This window comes from Amblyraja radiata, chromosome 25, assembly GCF_010909765.2.
Source record: "Amblyraja radiata isolate CabotCenter1 chromosome 25, sAmbRad1.1.pri, whole genome shotgun sequence".
NCBI classification, from domain to species: Eukaryota; Metazoa; Chordata; class Chondrichthyes; order Rajiformes; family Rajidae; genus Amblyraja; species Amblyraja radiata.
In genome coordinates, this window is record NC_045980.1 from 25507511 (window position 1) to 25527039 (window position 19529).

The 19529-nt window shown below is 42.2% G+C and overlaps 1 protein-coding gene across 1 annotated transcript in view; it reads right to left on the minus strand.

The window, feature by feature from the left end:
* Positions 1 to 19529, minus strand: part of ppil2 (peptidylprolyl isomerase like 2) — a 183257-nt gene that overhangs the window by 107492 nt on the left and 56236 nt on the right. The window contains exons 7-8 of the mRNA XM_033043526.1: positions 13954 to 14045; positions 11587 to 11676 (exon numbers count right to left, since the gene is read on the minus strand). Coding sequence (XP_032899417.1) covers positions 11587 to 11676; positions 13954 to 14045 — 182 coding nt within the window. The remainder of the gene's footprint in view (positions 1 to 11586; positions 11677 to 13953; positions 14046 to 19529) is intronic.

A 19529-nucleotide genomic window follows, 5' to 3' on the forward strand; every position in this document is an offset into this window, starting at 1 on the left:
TGATTGGCAGTCACCGAGGTACGTTGTTGAGTAGAGTGACAGCCGCCGGGAAGAAGCTGTTCCTGGACCTGCTGGTTCGGCAACGGAGAGACCTGTAGTGCCTCCCGGATGGTAGGAGGGTAAACAGTCCATGGTTGGGGTGAGAGCAGTCCTTGGCGATGCTGAGCGCCCTCCGCAGACAATGCTTGCTTTGGACAGACTCAATGGAGGGGAGCGAGGAACCGGTGATGCGTTGGGCAATTTTCACCACCCTCTGCAATGCCTTCCGGTCGGAGACAGAGCAGTTGCCATACCATACTGTGATGCAGTTGGTAAGGATGCTCTCGATGGTGCAGCGGTAGAAGTTCACCAGGATCTGAGGAGACAGATGGACCTTCTTCAGTCTCCTCAGGAAGAAGAGACGCTGGTGAGCCTTCTTGATCAGAGTTGAGGTATTGTGGGTCCAAGAGAGGTCATCGGAGATGTTGGCTCCCAGGAACCTGAAGCTAGAAACACGTTCCACCTCCGTCCCGTTAATATGGATGGGGGTGTGCGTGCCGCCCCTGGACTTCCTGAAGTCTACAATGAGCTCCTTGGTCTTCTTGGAGTTAAGGGCCAGGTTGTTGTCAGCGCACCATGCTGCTAAGTGCTGGACCTCCTCCCTGTAGGCCGACTCATCGTTGTTGCTGATGAGGCCAATCACCGTTGTATCATCTGCATACTTGATGATGGTGTTAGTACCATGTACAGGTGTGCAGTCATAGGTCAAGAGGGAGTAGAGGAGGGGGCTCAGCACACAGCCCTGTGGAACGCCGGTGTTCAGGGTGAGGGTTGAAGAGGTGTGCTTGTCTAACCTAACAGACTGGGGTCTGTTGGTTAGAAAGTCCAGTATCCAGTTGCAGAGGGAGGGGTCGATGCCCAGGTTACCGAGTTTGGTGATCAGTTTTGATGGTATAATGGTGTTGAATGCTGAGCTGTAATCGATGAACAGCATTCTTACGTAAGTGTCTCTGTTGTCGAGGTGGGAGAGGGCAGAATGAAGTGCCGTTGAGATGGCATCCTCCGTACTCCTGTTCTTGCGGTAGGCAAACTGATAGGGATCCAGTGTGGGGGGTAGGCAGCTTTTGAGGTGTGCCAGGACCAGCCTCTCGAAGCACTTGGTGATGATGGGGGTAAGTGCAACTGGGCGGAAATCGTTGAGGCTTGCCGCAGTGGAGTGTTTTGGCACTGGCACGATGGAGGTGGTTTTAAGGCACGTGGGGACAACTGCTTGGGCAAGTGACAGGTTGAAGATGTCAGTCCAGTCAGTGCGACATTTGATTGTCAGCGCATGAGACGTGGTCGCCCTGTCACTACTTTGTTTGTCTTTCGTTTCCAAGGGGAAGGATGTAGATGACATATGCATGTGACCCTTAATATAGTCACCTCATCACTACTAACCACTCCCCATATCACAAGTATAATTACAACCTCCCCACCCACATATCGCTCTCTAGTTTCCGTGACAGACCACGTACAGCTAGTGCTCTCTGTAATGCCACAGTATGAATGTAATAAAGAAGCAAAGTCACAGTGTGTCGATAACACTTCTTTACACTTTGTAGTAGACATCAGTCCATAGTCTGGTCCCTGTTGGCCACACCTTAAACTTGGAGAAAGTGAGTGGAGGGCGAGGACAAGTTCCACCAGATGGAGAAGAGTGTTAGTGGAGGTAAATGGATTAGGCTTCTGTTCTAATAAGAACTGGAGATCATCCTGGTGGAAGATGGAAATGTAAAAGGACTGGACATCCATGGTTAAGGTAAGATCCTGGGGCTAGAAAACAGAAAGCTATTGCAGAGTTGAAATCCGAGTGAGGTAACTCAGCTGTAAGTCAGGAGGGACTGAACAAAGGGGGTGGGGGGGAGATAGGGTGGAATCAAAGTATTTGGAGATGAGTTTGGTAGGTCCACAGCAGGCAGGAACAATGGGTCTGTCAGGGCAGTCCTGTTTGTGGATTTTGGGAAGGACATAGAAGCAGACAGCGTGAGGCAGGGAAAGAGAGGTGGGCAGTGTGGGGATGGTATTAGCCTTATGAGAGAGATTCTCAAATATACATACATGAAAAGACATTGTTGCAAAAGCAATGAATGCTCTGTGGATAGTAATAAAGAAAAATACTTGCATTTATATAGTTTTACATGTCTTTAAAAACGTGCCAAAGGATTTTACGTACTTTCCTCATTTTTAGGTCAATAAATAAATTATCTGGGCCACTTTGTCGGATTATGCCAACAGTGGATCTCCTGTGGAGACAAGAGAATGGGAAACTTGCAAAACTTGCACTGATTTAAAATACATGTCCTGGACCAAACAAAATTCTGGCTGAATAGCTATTTCCTGTCATCTTTGCTTTGTTAACAACCGACAATCAGTTGAAGGAACAGGAATATAATCTTGACAATAAGGTTGCTCTAACCTCGTGCAAGGAGACATCGGATCTCAGAACCTAATGGTATTTTTGGAAAATTACAGTAATTCCAATGTAATTAAAACAAAAGACCCTTTAACGTTTAACATTTTCATTTGAAGGACATTGCCTGTAATTTTAACTGGCCACCTGTTTTCAAGAAGATCATATCTACAATTCCAACATGAAAACAACAATCCTAAAGCTGCTCAATCAACACTAGCCTTAAGATAAACTGAAATTTCTGGAATGGGCTTATTTATTTAGGAGCTAGAAGGTCACCACACTCCTCAGAAATCTATCCAACTTTTATTTTAATGACCCAGTTAAGGAAATAACAAATATCACATCCATCTTTACTTTCATCAATTGCTTTTCAATGTATTTGTGCAGACTTTTGTGCTCCAGTAAATTGGTATCTATTAAGACAAGGGTTAAAACATTCAGATAGAATAAAAATCCAACTGGATGCAAATGCACCAAATCAGCTTTATTAAAAGATTGATAACTCCAATACCTTAACTGCACGGAGGATATGTTGCCTTAGAAAAAATATAATACCACACCTAAACCTTATTCTGGTTTACAAGATCATAGATGCAGCATAAATTATTTTGTTTTAAACACTACATACATTAGCATTTCACTTACAAGACTAAACGGGCATTTGAAGGCAATTCCGTTATCAATCAACTCCTCTAAAGCTTATTTACTTGTCCCAGAAGCTTGCAATTCAACGACCATGTTTATATATCAACTTTAATGCGGCATCTGAGATTGAACGGAAGCACATAATTCCTATACAGTATAACTACATTCCGCATTTGATCTGCCAAAATATCCTATTCGGGTTTGAAATTGCCTCTGCTCCTTCAAGAATGATTTCTGATTAAATGGATGCTGCACAATTGACTGTTTGCTGTGAACTCAATGTCCAATCATTGGTGACAGTTGGCAAGAGAAACATTGTTTACTAAGTCATTAAGCAATAACTATTATGTTGCAGAAGGAATTGAAAGGTCCAACCCAGTTCAGTCCAATCCAGACTCTGGATCCTATACTTTTACCCACTTTTAACATAGATGATTATTAAACTAATGCCACAACATGATACAGCTTTGAGGTACGTTGCCAGAGAACGGAAAGATTCAACTTTAAAATTTAAAGGTCTCAAGGCTTTAATCAGCTACCATGACGTACCCTTGTGTAAGTGGTAAGTGTAAGAGGGAGATGTAATGGACACATGTGAAAGTGCAGATGACAGGGAAATGAATGACAAAATGGAATTGATGAGATTGCTCTGAGATCCAGCATATAGTAGATGAGCTGAATACTCTCCTAACCCTGAAAGGAAATAAGAAATATATGCACTATCAAATACATCTATGTCCAACTGGTCCAGAACGCAGCCGCCCGACTCATCACCCACACCAAATCCTGGCATCACATCACTCCAGTCCTCAAACAACTTCATTGGCTTCCCATCTCCCACCGGATCAACTACAAAATCCTGATCCTCACCTACAAAGCCCTCCACCATCTGGCCCCCCCATATCTCACTGACCTCCTCTCCCCCTACCAACCCTCACGGTCCCTCAGATCCACATCAGCCGGTCTCCTCTCCATTCACAAGTCCAACCTCCGCAGTTTTGGGGACAGAGCCTTCTCCAGGGCAGCTCCCAGGCTCTGGAACTCCCCCAACTGATCCGCAATTCCGTGTCCCTCACCATCTTCCAGTCCCGCCTCAAGACCCATATCTTCACCTCTGCCTATCCTTAGCCCCACGTCCCCCTCCCTTTTCATCTGTGCATTAATTGCCTCATATTGTGTTTTGTATTGAATTCTGTCTTTACTTTGTGTACTAGTCATGTCTCTACTATTTATTTCATTCCCCTTACATGTTTTTCCTCTACCTGCTAAATTTTTGTAAGGTGTCCTTGAGACTCTTGAAAGGCGCCCATAAATAAAATTTATTATTATTATTATTATCTATGGGATTTCAAATTTGTAGAGACAAGCCTGTATACAGCTAAATGTACCTAATAACTAAGGCAATATAATAAAATTTACACTGGCCAGCAGCCCAGTTAAGAAGGTCTCAGACAACAGAAGGCTCATTCCATCTCTCCAATTTTCCATGAGAATCTTATGGTGCGATACTTATTTATTAGAGAACCACATTCCAGAGCAATTATTTTTAACAGAGATCGAGCTGTGATAAATCTATTATATACTTTCAATCTCTTTTTATTCTTAAAAGGTCAACTATTTCCAATGTCATGTGCCATTGGCTGGATGTCAGATCTGCTTTTGCCGATCTAGATCTGCCTTTGATATTCAATGATCATGTGCTTTCATGTTTTCGCAGTCAATGATTATTTTTACCGAATAAAACTATGTACATATTGTATAAAGCTCTGCATTGCCAAGAAACACAACCACACAAATTTAAAATAAAATGGGACCACATTTAGAAAAAAGGCTTGAAAAATAATTGAAAACAGAACAAAAAACAAAAATGTTCATAGATAAAATGGAAGTTCAATAATTGCAACCTACACAAAAGAAAAACATTTTCTGAGTATGCTTGTGTACTTTCTTATTCTAGGGCTAATGAAGAAATTGGCAGTTGAAATTGTTATCTTTAATACTGAATTATAGTGATATTTGTTTATTTGATAACACTTGAAGGAAATAAAGGGCATGAATTAAAAATCCTGTCTTTTTGCAAAATGTCTTCAGTTCAATACATCAGGTAAAGTTCACCAGTGATAATTCTCCTGGCTTCCGACAAGAGAGTACAGCTGATTTGGTTACTGGCTACCAGGGTCAATTCTCCAGTTTATGTGTCTCATTAGTATTCATATTCACAGATCCATATTTTACCTTGTTTCTTATTATTGCTGGTCTTTATAATTTCTTTGATCCATCTTATTTCTGGTCAATTTATCTGATAAACATTTTTCAAACAGCAATATTTCAGCTAGCAGATATCGCAAATTAGAAGTTTCAATTATCGAATTGACGAGATAGTCCCAACGCACTTTGTGACACTGAGGTACTTTCTTCAAAAGTAATTTACAGCTCAGTTTAAGCAATTATTTATGTTATAGATATCACCTTTGGTGTAGCCCATAGCCACAGATAACTTTGTAGGGTCCCAAACAAATTAATACTAGGCCACATAAAACATAAAGAAAGATGACAAGTGCATGGTCATAATGATGGGACAGCACATATATCACAGGTCGTACAGCTGGCAGAGATTACAAAGCTAAGGGGTAGAGAATCAAAGTTTTACAATAAAAGTAATGCTTAATAAGGAGCCAACTTAGGACAATATACACAAGAGTGATTGGTGAACAGGATTTGTTGCGAATTAAGACAGTGGCAACAGATTTTTGAATGACTTTTAGCTGATCGAGTTGAGGCACAGAATATGGTAAGAGTATATTCGAATAGTGAAATCTTGAGGTAACAAAGCATGGATCAGGGTTTCAAGTTTTAATTTTATAATCAACATGGAACCATGGCACAACACGAGCATTGCAAGTATGACGGTGCATTAAAATAGGTCCCTTTATTCATCAAGTATAGCTGAACAGACATCGACTCTGCCTACATTAGACTCAATGGCTCCAATAAACATCACCTCAGCAATTACAAGTCCCTCACTACATATATCGTAACAATTCTATAAATTATTTGAAGAATAAATGTTTTACGTAGTGTCCAGGTAACCTTGCTGGCCCAGTCCGTGCTCAGCAAAAGTAAATTAAGTAGTTATTTGTCTTATTATTGCTTATGGTAATATGTTGTATGTCAATAATGCCAAATTTGCCTATGTGATTAGATTAGATTAGATTTACTTTATTAATCCCCTTATTCAGGGGAAATTCAGATATCCTTGCAGCACACTAATAAAAATACAACATAGCATTCAAGAAGTTCAACACCAAAACACAAAAACATCCCCCCACAAAGCCCAGTCCCCATCCTCTTGTCCACCCAGAGTCGGGCCTATTGAGGCCTCCACAGTCGCCGCCACGGCGCCCGATGTTCTCGCCGGGTGATGATGCTCCGGCGTCGGGAGAACCCCCAGCGGCTTGGGGTGCCAGGAACGGCCGCCTTCCCACCGGAGACCGCGGCTTCCAAGCCAACAGACCGCGCCGGACGGAGCTCCACACACTGGCGATCTCGGTGAGAGATCCCAGGCTCCGGGATGTAAAGTTCAGCGCCGCAGCTGGCCGCTCCACAGAACCGCAGCTCCACAATGTTCTTATCGGCGGTCCAAGCATACTGGAGTTCCAGCGCGGCGAACCAGGAAAGGCATCGCCCGCTCCGCGATAGCGCTCCAGCGCCGCGCCGCCGCCAAAGCCGAGGTTCTGGCCAGGTCCCCTCAGGGAAACGTCGCTCCAGGACCCGCTGGTAGGCCGCGAGGACAGGTCGAAGGCTCTGCTCGGAGGAAGGCAGCCCCTCCGACCAGGTAGGGACTTGAAAAGCAGTTTCCCCCTTCCCCCCCACACATAAAAAGATTAGACCCCCTGACTACAAGCTTTGACATACTAAAAATAATAAAAAAGAAGTGAAAAAAAACGGACAGCTGCAGGACAGGCAGCCGTTCAGGACAGCGCCTCCTCCGGACAATGCATGAGACGTCTTCAATCTGAACCATTAACTATGTCTCATTCCAAGGATGCTGCCTGCCTGAGTGTTCCCAGCATTTATGTTTTGGTTCATTGTGTCGTGTGCATGGTATGTGGGAAGATCTTAAGATAATATAAATTCAAGTGTGTTTCTTTTGCTGGCTTTTATTGTCCCCTTGGAATGTAGCACGTTCCTTCCCGCTATCCTCTTATAGTAACATAGAAACATAGAAATTAGGTGCAGGAGTAGGCCATTCGGCCCTTCGAGCCTGCACCGCCATTCAATATGATCATGGCTGATCATCCAACTCAGTATCCCGTACCTGCCTTCTCTCCATACCCTCTGATCCCCTTAGCCACAAGGGCCACATCTAACTCCCTCTTAAATATAGCCAATGAACTGGCCTCGACTACCCTCTGTGGCAGGGAGTTCCAGAGATTCACCACTCTCTGTGTGAAAAAAGTTCTTCTCATCTCGGTTTTAAAGGATTTCCCCCTTATCCTTAAGCTGTGACCCCTTGTCCTGGACTTCCCCAACATCGGGAGCAATCTTCCTGCATCTAGCCTGTCCAACCCCTTAAGAATTTTGTAAGTTTCTATAAGATCCCCTCTCAATCTCCTAAATTCTAGAGAGTATAAACCAAGTCTATCCAGTCTTTCTTCATAAGACAGTCCTGACATCCCAGGAATCAGTCTGGTGAACCTTCTCTGCACTCCCTCTATGGCAATAATGTCCTTCCTCAGATTTGGAGACCAAAACTGTACGCAATACTCCAGGTGTGGTCTCACCAAGACCCTGTACAACTGCAGTAGAACCTCCCTGCTCCTATACTCAAATCCTTTTGCTATGAAAGCTAACATACCATTCGCTTTCTTCACTGCCTGCTGCACCTGCATGCCCACTTTCAATGACTGGTGTACCATGACACCCAGGTCTCGCTGCATCTCCCCTTTTCCTAGTCGGCCACCATTTAGATAATAGTCTGCTTTCCTGTTTTTGCCACCAAAATGGATAACCTCACATTTATCCACATTATACTGCATCTGCCAAACATTTGCCCACTCACCCAGCCTATCCAAGTCACCTTGCAGTCTCCTAGCATCCTCCTCACAGCTAACACTGCCCCCCAACTTAGTGTCATCCGCAAACTTGGAGATATTGCCTTCAATTCCCTCATCCAGATCATTAATATATATTGTAAATAGCTGGGGTCCCAGCACTGAGCCTTGCGGTACCCCACTAGTCACTGCCTGCCATTGTGAAAAGGACCCGTTTACTCCGACTCTTTGCTTCCTGTTTGCCAGCCAGTTCTCTATCCACATCAATACTGAACCCCCAATGCCGTGTGCTTTAAGTTTGTAAACTAATCTCTTATGTGGGACCTTGTCGAAAGCCTTCTGGAAGTCCAGATACACCACATCCACTGGTTCTCCCCTATCCACGCTACTAGTTACATCCTCGAAAAATTCTATAAGATTCGTCAGACATGATTTACCTTTTGTAAATCCATGCTGACTTTGTCCAATGATTTCACCACTTTCCAAATGTGCTGCTATCCCATCTTTAATAACTGACTCTAGCAGTTTCCCCACTACCGATGTTAGACTAACTGGTCTGTAATTCCCCGTTTTCTCTCTCCCTCCCTTCTTAAAAAGTGGGGTTACGTTTGCTACCCGCCAATCCTCAGGAACTACTCCAGAATCTAAAGAGTTTTGAAAGATTATTACTAATGCATCCACTATTTCTGGAGCTACTTCCTTAAGTACTCTGGGATGCAGCCTATCTGGCCCTGGGGATTTATCGGCCTTTAATCCATTTAATTTACCCAACACCACTTCCCGGCTAACCTGGATTTCACTCAATTCCTCCAACTCCTTTGACCCGCGGTCCCCTGCTATTTCCGGCAGATTATTTATGTCTTCCTTAGTGAAGACGGAACCAAAGTAGTTATTCAATTGGCCCGCCATATCCTTGTTCCCCACGATCAACTCACCCGTTTCTGACTGCAAGGGACCTACATTTGTTTTAACTAATCTCTTTCTTTTCACATATCTATAAAAACTTTTGCAGTCAGTTTTTATGTTCCCTGCCAGTTTTCTTTCATAATCTATTTTTCCTTTCCTAATTAAGCCCTTTGTCCTCCTCTGCTGGTCTCTGAATTTCTCCCAGTCCTCCGGTATGCTGCTTTTTCTGGCTAATTTGTACGCATCATCCTTCGCTTTGATACTATCCCTGATTTCCCTTGTTATCCACGGATGCACTACCTTCCCTGATTTATTCTTTTGCCAAACTGGGATGAACAATTTTTGTAGTTCATCCATGCAGTCTTTAAATGTCTTCCATTGCATATCCACCGTCAACCCTTTTAGAATTAATTGCCAGTCAATCTTGGCCAATTCACGTCTCATACCCTCAAAGTTACCTTTCTTTAAGTTCAGAACCATTGTTTCTGAATTAACAATGTCACTCTCCATCCTAATGAAGAACTCAACCATATTATGGTCACTCTTGCCCAAGGGGGCACGTACAACAAGACTGCTAACTAACCCTTCCTCATTACTCAATACCCAGTCTAAAATAGCCTGCTCTCTCGTTGGTTCCTCTACATGTTGATTTAGATAACTATCCCGCATACATTCCAAAAAATCCTCTTCCTCAGCACCCCTGCCAATTTGATTCACCCAATCTATATGTAGATTGAAGTCACCCATTATAACGGTTTTGCCTTTGTCGCACGCATTTCTAATTTCCTGTTTGATACCATCTCCAACTTCACTACTACTGTTAGGTGGCCTGTACACAACACCCACCAGCGTTTTCTGCCCCTTAGTGTTTCGCAGCTCTACCCATACCGATTCCACATCCAAACTAATGTCCTTCCTTTCCATTGCGTTAATATCCTCTCTAATCAGCAACGCTACCCCACCTCCTTTTCCTTTCTCTCTATCCCTCCTGAATATTGAATATCCCTGGATGTTTAGCTCCCAGCCTTGGTCACCCTGGAGCCATGTCTCCGTGATCCCAACTATATCATAGTCATTAATAGCTATCTGCACATTCAACTCATCCACCTTATTACGAATGCTCCTTGCATTGAGACACAAAGCCTTCAGGCTTGTTTTTACAACACTCTTACCCCTTATACAATTTTGTTGAAAAGTGGCCCTTTTTGATTTTTGCCCTGGATTTTCCGGCCTGCCACTTTTACTTTTCACCTTGCTATCTATTGCTTCTACCCTCATTTTACACCCCTCTGTCTCTACGCTCACACATTTAAGAAACCCTTTCCCTTTAACTCCATCCTCCACTAGCCCATTCGACACCCCACCCCCCTTATTCAGTTTAAAACCACCCGTGTAGCAGTGGCAAACCTGCCTGCCAGAATGCTGGTCCCACACCTGTTAAGATGCAATCCGTCCCTTTTGTACAGTTCCCCCTTACCCCAAAACAGATCCCAGTGATCTAAGAATCTAAATCCCTGCCCCGTGCACCAGTTCCTCAGCCACACGTTCAGGTCCTGTATCTCCCTGTTCCTGCTCTCGCCAGCACGAGGAACTGGAAGCAAACCGGAGATAACAACCCTGGACGTCCTGCTTTTCAGCATTTTTCCGAGCTCTCTAAAGTCACGCTGCAGAATATTCATCCCCTTCTTTCCGACATCGTTTGTGCCGACATGCACTACCACTTCCGGATGTTCACCTTCGCCCTTGAGGATTTTCTGCACTCTGTCCGTGACATCCTGGATCCTGGCACCAGGAAGGCAGCACACCATCCTCGCATCCCGTCTGTTGCCGCAGAAACCCCTGTCCGTACCTCTCACAATGGAGTCTCCTACTACAATGGCGTTGCCTGCCTTAGGCCTTTTTGGTTTTGGCTCAACAGCCCTATTCGCATCACAAGCCAGTCCGCCGCCCAGTGTAAACACCTCTTCTGTCCCGACAGCTTCTAAGTGGGTGAACCTGTTCACAAGAGGTACAACACCCGGGGATGTTGGCATTCCATGTTTCCCTCCCGTTCTCACTGTCTCCCACCTTCTCTCTTCCAGTACCTTAGGTGTAACAATCGTACTGTAAGACTTGTCGAGGAACGACTCCGTTTCTCGGACGAACCGGAGGTCATCCACTTGCTTCGCCAGTTCCCCAAGACGGCCCTTCAGGAGCTCTACCTGGATGCACTTTTCGCATTTGTAGCAGCCAGAGGCACCAGCGGTGTCCTTGACCTCCCACATACTGCAAGCATCACACTGAATCAGCTTGCCTGACATCTCCTTCTTTCGTCTCTCCCTCTGCAGTGTTTCGCGTAGTCTCCTCTCCGAAGACACTCGAGCCAAAGACTCACACTTTACTCACAGGGCCGCTCACTCACTGCCGCTCCCGAAGAGCAGTCTTACTTAAATTGACTGAGATTGACTGAGAAATTATGGGATGTATTGGGCTGCAGAATTAAGAGCTGCCTAAATACTGACATTCCGAAATTAACTTTACAAAGCAAAAGAGAAGAAAGTTCCATACTTGCAGTGTGAGGATTTCTTGCCGAGTAAAAGGCTCATCACTTAGCAGATCTTTAAAACTCTTGGTCTTAATATTCAACTGCTCCACTGCCTAAATAGGAGGAAAATAATTACTTTCCAATTAGTTATGATTGTTTCCAGTCATGTCGAAAGCATAAGAAAGAGATGCAGGATTAGGCTATACAAGCAATCTACATTTAGAAATGTTACTTATTTCTTCCTCATATTTGTGATTAACTATTAAATATGGGGAAAGTGGACTTGGAGGATCATAGAATTGCAACCGTTATAATACAGAAGAACATTTGGCCAATTACATTTATAACAGTTTGAAAAGGTTGAGGTGCAACTCTGCAAACACCACTTGTTTTAATCTTGATGACCGGAAAAATAAACATTTGCGTCTAGTCTCTGTTTTCTGTTATTTAGCCAATCTTAAATTTCTGGAAGACATTTGATAACCTGCCTCAAAGGTTATTGTGGAAAAGGTTACTACTGTTAGTGTTGCCACATGGTAGAAATATCAAAAACCTATTAAAAAAAAAGGAACTGCAATTATCCTTCATGATTTTATTGGTATTGGTTTATTGTTACGTGTACCAGGATACAGTTGTTTTGCAGACTGTCCAGGCAGTTCACGCCATACATGATTACAACAGGTAGTGTAAAAGAGAAAATAAAGAGAGTTCAGAATATCGTGTTTCAGCTGCAGAGAAAGTGCAGATTTTTTTAAATGCAAGGGGCAAAGCAGATCAGAAAATAGGGAATACATCCTTAGCATAAGAGAGCTCCATTCAAGAATATGATAACAGCAAGAATGGGGTGTTCTGAAATTTGGTGATGTTTTCAAGCCTTTGTATCTTCTGCCTGATGGGAGAGGGGAAGAGGGATTGACTTGGTAGGGGTGGTCCTTGATTATGTTTACTGAATTTCCAAGGAAGCATGAAGCGAATATGGAATTGATGGGTTTGTTGGTTTTCATGATAGATTGGGCTGCATCCACAAATCTCTGCACTTTGCAATCTTGGGCAGAACAGTAACAGTATGACACTGTGATGGAACCCAATAGGATGTTTTCTCTGATGCATATTTAGATATTTAGTGTCACTGGGGACATGCTGAACTTCCTTAGTCATCTGAGGAAGTAGGGCATTGGCCATATCATCAATGCGGTTGGACCAGGTTAAATTGTTGACAATATTTACAACAAGGAACTTTTAGTCTTCATACCAATGAGCTAATTAAATGGGCATAGGTACTACAGAATAGCAGTTCGTGGATTGCAACAGTGATTGTTTCTCTGAGCAAAACATTATGTAACCTTTCTGGGAACAGACTATATTAGATTGTTCATGTGTTTTGATTAGGATTAATAAGAAATCTTTGTACTCAAGGATCCATCCCAGAGAGTAATGATCAAAATGTGGCAGAATTGCAGGTACAGTTTGAGGACCAACACTTTGGAATCAAAATGGTGATTCAGGTAATTAAACTGCCTGGCCTGTTCCAACAGTCGTTTATCAGTTCCTTTGGCACCACTCCAGTATCTTGTGGGGACTGACTTATTTGTTCAGCTGGATTCATTTGTTGTTCTTCTTTATCAAATGTTCTCTTTTCTATAATCTGAATAACCTCCACTCCTACTGATACATTGGCAGTATTGGCTTCGTTGATAAGGAACAAGATTGTGTATTTATTTGGTATTCAAGCTATGCCATCTCCCATTTATTTGATGTACTTATCCACAACATTTTACACACATTACTGGGAGAACTTTGTGCCAGCGTTATCTGTACATTTCACCATTTAGAAAGTATACAGTTGTGTTCAGATAAGAGCAATGAGGATACCATTACTTCAATAATTTACACAGCATATAATTATCAATTGCTTTCTTGTGCTAACTCATCCAAATACTAAAGATTTTGCATTCCATAATATTGCAGATCATTAAATGAAACCAAATAATGCTGGAAATATTCAGGAGGATAGGCAGCATCTGTGGAGAGCAAAACAAATATAATACTCGAGTATGACCTTGCATCAAGGTTGGATATTGCTGGACTATTGCTGGAAGGGCCGAATGGCCTACACCTGCACCTGATTTATATGTTTCTATGACTAGACCCTCTGCAATCTGAAACATAATGCAGAGGTTTCACCCTTAAAATTCTTTGATGAGGCTACTTACCACGAATTTTACTTATTTATCTCCAACCTTTCACAGTTATGTTGAAAGGTCACCAATCTGAAATATCTTTTTTTTTTCCTCTCCTGGATATGTTCTGTTTTATTTAAAGTAAAAGAAACCCAAAGGCTAATAGAAAACATTTATTTGGATTTCACAATCAAAAAAGGTGTTACCCACCTCATGTGAATAGACATTTCCTGAAGTCTTGATTGCCAATATATGCGAGTTGTTTGTGAAGACAGAGTACATCACTGGGCAATGGAATTTTCCTAAAATAAGCAAAATGATCATTAGAAGTGGTCCTTCATATACCACGAAAGTTTGAAACCTTTCTTTTACCCAAACCCAATGTCAATTATTTGGCATGTTTCCAATGACTCTTGTCAATTTCTGTAGATACACCATAGAAAGCATCCTATCCTGATGCCTTCCTGCATCACAGTTTGATATGGCAATTGTTCTGCCCAAGACTGCAAGAAAATGCCGAGTTGTGAAAGCAGCTTGGTCCATCACACAAACAAGCCTTCTACCCACATCATCAACTTTATCAAGAAAGCAGCAAACATAGTCAAGGACCACTTATACCCCAGTTATTCTCGCTTTTACCCTCTCCTGTCAGGAAGAAAATACAAAGGCGTGCAAGCACAAACCACAATATTCAAGAACAACATCTTCCCACCAGTGTCAGACTCTTGAATTGACATATCATATGCTGGGGACGAATTCTCAATCTTCCAATCTACTTTGATGCACTCCTTGCACGTTTAATAAATCTGGACTTTCTCTGTAGCCGCAACACTATCTCCTCCACTTGTTTATTTCCTCTTTTGCACTACTTGTATGTTATGATTTGCCTGGATAGCATGCAAAATTAATTTTTAATTGTATCTCTGTACAAATGACAATAAACTAATACCAATACTGAACATTCATCATCCCCAGTCAAGAATTTGAATGCAATTAGGACAGTACAAATTAAATAATTTAAATGAATAGTTATTTGAAGCTATTTAAATTATGGATTACTTGAAATCTTTTAAATTAATAGTTATCAGGCACATTTCAACCTACCACACCTCTCTATAGTAAACAGACAAGATATAAAAGCTGAAACATCATCTGATTGTTACCCTGCTAAACCTGGGAATTATTTTAACCTTTTGCAAGATCACTTCTTCCCATGTATATATCTGCTAAATGAAGGGGTACAGGTCCTGCTGTGCAGCTTTTTTTATTGGTAACTAAGCCACACTCTATATTCTCACATGTCTCAGTCCCCACCTCTCAAACAACAGCTGAGGGACTCCAAAGATTTTGGTGCAGTGGAGTCCAAAGTACAGACTGTCTGAGCAGAGGAAACCTGCTTTACTCACAGTGCCATTTTGACAGCCATTGAGGATCTGTACCCCACTGACTGGTTGTCAGAGCTGGTCAGCTTGATATTCACACATATTTAGCAACTTTTGAGGCATGTTATTAAAAAAAATTGAAAAATGAAGTTTTATGGTCAGAGATTTAAAAAAACATCTTCACACATAAATCTGATTCCACATACTTAACAGGGGCAGCACAGAGGTGTGAGAATTCAGTTTGCAGCAATTCAATGGCTGAGTTAAATGCCTGGTTTAACTACACATTGCCCTTAGGTGGCCTATGTTTTTATTTAAATATATTGTAGGTCGGCTAAATTTCCTACTTACAAATTGATCAGGTTACAAACAGTTCACAGGGACAAAACCCTGTTATAACTTGGGGAGGACCTGTAGTTATCATTTTTCACAGCAGACATTTCGTATATTTGGAGTCTAGGCCAGGTCGTGCAAGGCAATAAAGTTATTAATCGGCATTGTTTTAAACCAGATTAAGAATTAAACAAGAGCTAGAAACAATCTAGGGGAGGAACATAGCAGGCCAAGAGGCATCCATGGGGGTAAAGGAATTGTTGACGTTTAAGATTCAAGAGAGTTTACTGTTATATGTCCCAGATAGGACAATGAAATTCTTGCTTTGCTTCAGCACAACAGAATATTGTAGGTATAAATAAATACAGAACAGATCAGTGAGTCCATATAACATTTGAATATATATATATATATATACACACACACACACACACATAAATAACCAGATAAAGTGCAATAGGCTATTAAAGTTTAGATTTTTGTTTGAGTTGAGTTTAATAATCTGATGGCTGTGGGGAAGCAGCTGTTCCTGAACCTGGATGTTGCAGATTTCAGGCTCCTGTACATTCTACCTGAAGGCAGCGGAGAGATGAGTGTGTGGCCAGGATGGTGTGGGTCCTTGATGATGCTGCCAGCCTTTTTGAGGCAGCGCCTGCGATAGATCCCCTCGATGATACCGCGGTCAGAGCCGATGACGGACTGGGCAGTGTATACAACTTTTTGCAATCTTTTCCGCTCCTGGGCGCTCAAGTTGCCGAACCACGCCACGATGCAACCGGTCAGCATGCTCTCTACTGTGCACCTCTAGAAGTTTGAGAGAGTCCTCCTTGACATACCGACTCTCCGTAATCTTCTCTAGGTCAAAATCCTGCATCATGTTTCAACCTGAATTGTTGGCTTTTTTCCCTCCATGTGCTCCAGATGCTGTTTCACCTGCTGGGTTCCTCAAGGAGATTTTTACTCCTTATTCCAGCATCTGCTGCAGTTTCTTACATCTTCAAGCATTAAAGAGAGGGCTTTGTCTATCTTAAAACCAGGAGCAAAAAGCACTGATCTTTCTTAATTATTAAGCAATCTAAAATATGTTAAGCAGTTAATATTAATGTTAATTTAAACTCGAGCCAATTAGAAATTCAGCATCAAAGTTGCATTATGAGGTGAAAATCATGAGATGTGTTGTGAGAAACTGCATCATAATTAAAATCAATATTTGACTCAATATTCTACAACAGTGATTCTACATTGAAAATAAATGAATAGCTTTAAGATTCTTTGAGTGACGTGAGCTTTTTAAATATGTTACAGGTTTCAAACTCTCTTCTCGACCTATTAATTTGAGGAATCACACTTCAAGCAAACTGTACAAAGACCTAGGGGAAAAAAAACTCATAACAGCATGTTGTCAGAAAATGTTATTTTTCGCAAAATTATAATGAAAGATCCCATTTATTCAACAGAATAACATTGTGGATGATATAGAGTTCAAAGCATTCTGCTATTTATCCCAAAGTGTGTTACGGATTGGGAGGAGATATTCCATTTAATGTGGGTACCATTTGTAAAACAAAGACCTTAGTCAAGGCTGGATATTTTGATTCTTGTTTCAGTTTAAAGCAGGATGCAGAACGTCAACAAGAAACAAAATGTAGCTAGTGTAACAAGTGTCCAATAATTAAATTGCATCAAAATATGACAAGAACAAATTCCTTCAAATTGCATGTATCAACTATAATTTAAATTATTTAAAAAATTGAATAAATGGAAAATTTATCAATGATTCGAGACAGATGAAAATGTACCTTAACTTTTGTGTATTTAAACTAAAAGCAGTCTTTGTTCTTTGCAGATATAAATTGTCACTTTTAACTTGAATGGCACACATGGTGAGGTAGATAAGATTGTTTGTGTTTTACTCCCAAACTTTATCACAGGAAATGGATGTAACATTCTGTGAATGCTGTAGCACAGCTGGACCACTGACTGATTTCAGTAATAAAAAACAAATTGCATCTCCTTTTAAACTCAAAAAGCTATAACCTGATTAAAAAAGAGCCTGAGAAAATATCCTGAAAGGAAAGAAATATCTAACATTTCAGATTGATGACTTTCTGCTTGATTAATTAGATTAAATTAGACTAGTTTATGGTCACAAACAGCAGGGTGCAATAAAATCCCATGTTCACATGCAGCTCAGAGTAAACAGTATACAGGCAGTAATGTTAAATATACCAATAAATATAACGTACAAAACACCAAAACAGTGAAAGACTGCAGTTCAGAATTTGAAACCCCTGGAACCTGGAGTCAGTACTCCCCTCTGCAACTGGATCCTCAACTTCCTGACCAACAGACTACAATCAGTGAGGATAGGTGACAAATCATCCTCTAATATAATCCTCATGAGCATAGAAGCATCGAAAAATAGGTGCAGGTGCAGGCCATTTGGCCCTCCTGAGCCAGCATCCTCCGAGCCAGCCATTCGGCCCTCCGATCAGTACCCCGTTCCGGCTTTCCCCCCCATATCCCTTGATTCCTTTAGCCCTGAGAGCTAAATCTAACTCTCTCTTGAAGACATCCAGTGAATTGGCCTCCACTGTCTTCGGTGGCAGAGAATTGCACAGATTCACAACTGTCTGGGTGAAAAAGTTTTTCCGTATCTCAGTTCTGAATGGCCTACCATTTATTCTTAAACTGTGACCCCTGGTTCTGGACTCCCCCAACATCGGGATTTTTTTTCCTACATCTAGCCTGTCCAATCCTTTAAGAATTGTATGTTTCTATAAGATTTCCTCCCATCCTTCTAAATTCCAGTGAATACAAGCCCAGTCGACCCATTCTTTCACCATATATCAGTCCCGCCATAGAAACATAGAAACTAGGTGCAGGAGTAGGCCATTCGGCCCTTCGAGCCTGCACCGCCATTCAATATGATCATGGCTGATCATCCAACTCAGTATCCCGTACCTGCCTTCTCTCCATACCCTCTGATCCCCTTAGCCACAAGGGCCACATCTAACTCCCTCTTAAATATAGCCAATGAACTGGCCTCGACTACCCTCTGTGGCAGAGAGTTCCAGAGATTCACCACTCTCTGTGTGAAAAAAGTTCTTCTCATCTCGGTTTTAAAGGATTTCCCCCTTATCCTTAAGCTGTGACCCCTTGTCCGGGAATTAACCTGGTGAACCTACGCTGCACTCCCACAATAGCAATAATGTCCTTCCTCAAATTAGGTGACCAAAATTGCACACAATACTCCAGGTGCGGTCTCACCAGGACCCTGTACAACTGCATTCGGACCTCTTTGCTCCTAAACTCAAATCCTCTCGCAATGAAGGCCAATTATCTTTCTTCACTGCATGCTGTACCTGCATGCTCACTTTCAGTGACTGATACAACCGCACCCATGTCTCGTTATACCTCCCCTTTTCCTAATCTGACACCATTCAGATAATAATCTGGCTTGCAGAGGGAACGGTCTCTGCGGAAGACGGAAAGGGGTGGAGCATCCTCATTTATCCACATTATACTGCATCTGCCATGCATCTGCCCACTCACCCAATCTATCCAAGTCATACTGCAGCCTCATAGCATCCTCCTCGCAGCTCACACTGCCACTCAGCTTTGTGTCATCCTCAAACTTGGAGATGTGACTTTTAATTCCCTCGTCTAAATCATTAATATATATTGTAAATAACTGGGGTCCCAGCACCGAGCTTTGCGGCACCCCACTAGTCACTGCCTGGCATTCTGAAAAGGACCCGTTAATTCCTACTCTTTGCTTCCTGTCTGCCAACCAGTTCTCTATCCGTGTCAATACCCTACCCCCAATACCATGTGCTCTAACTGCACACTAATTTCTTGTTGGGGACCTGTCAAAGGCTTTTGAAAGTCCAGATGCACCACATCCACTGACTCTCCCTTATCCATTCTACTTGTTACATCTTCAAAAAATTCCAGAAGATTAGTCAAGCATGATTTCCCCTTCATAAATCCATGTTGACTTTGACCGATCCTGTCACTGCTTCCCAAATGCGCTGCTATTACATCTTTAATAATGGACTCAAACATCTT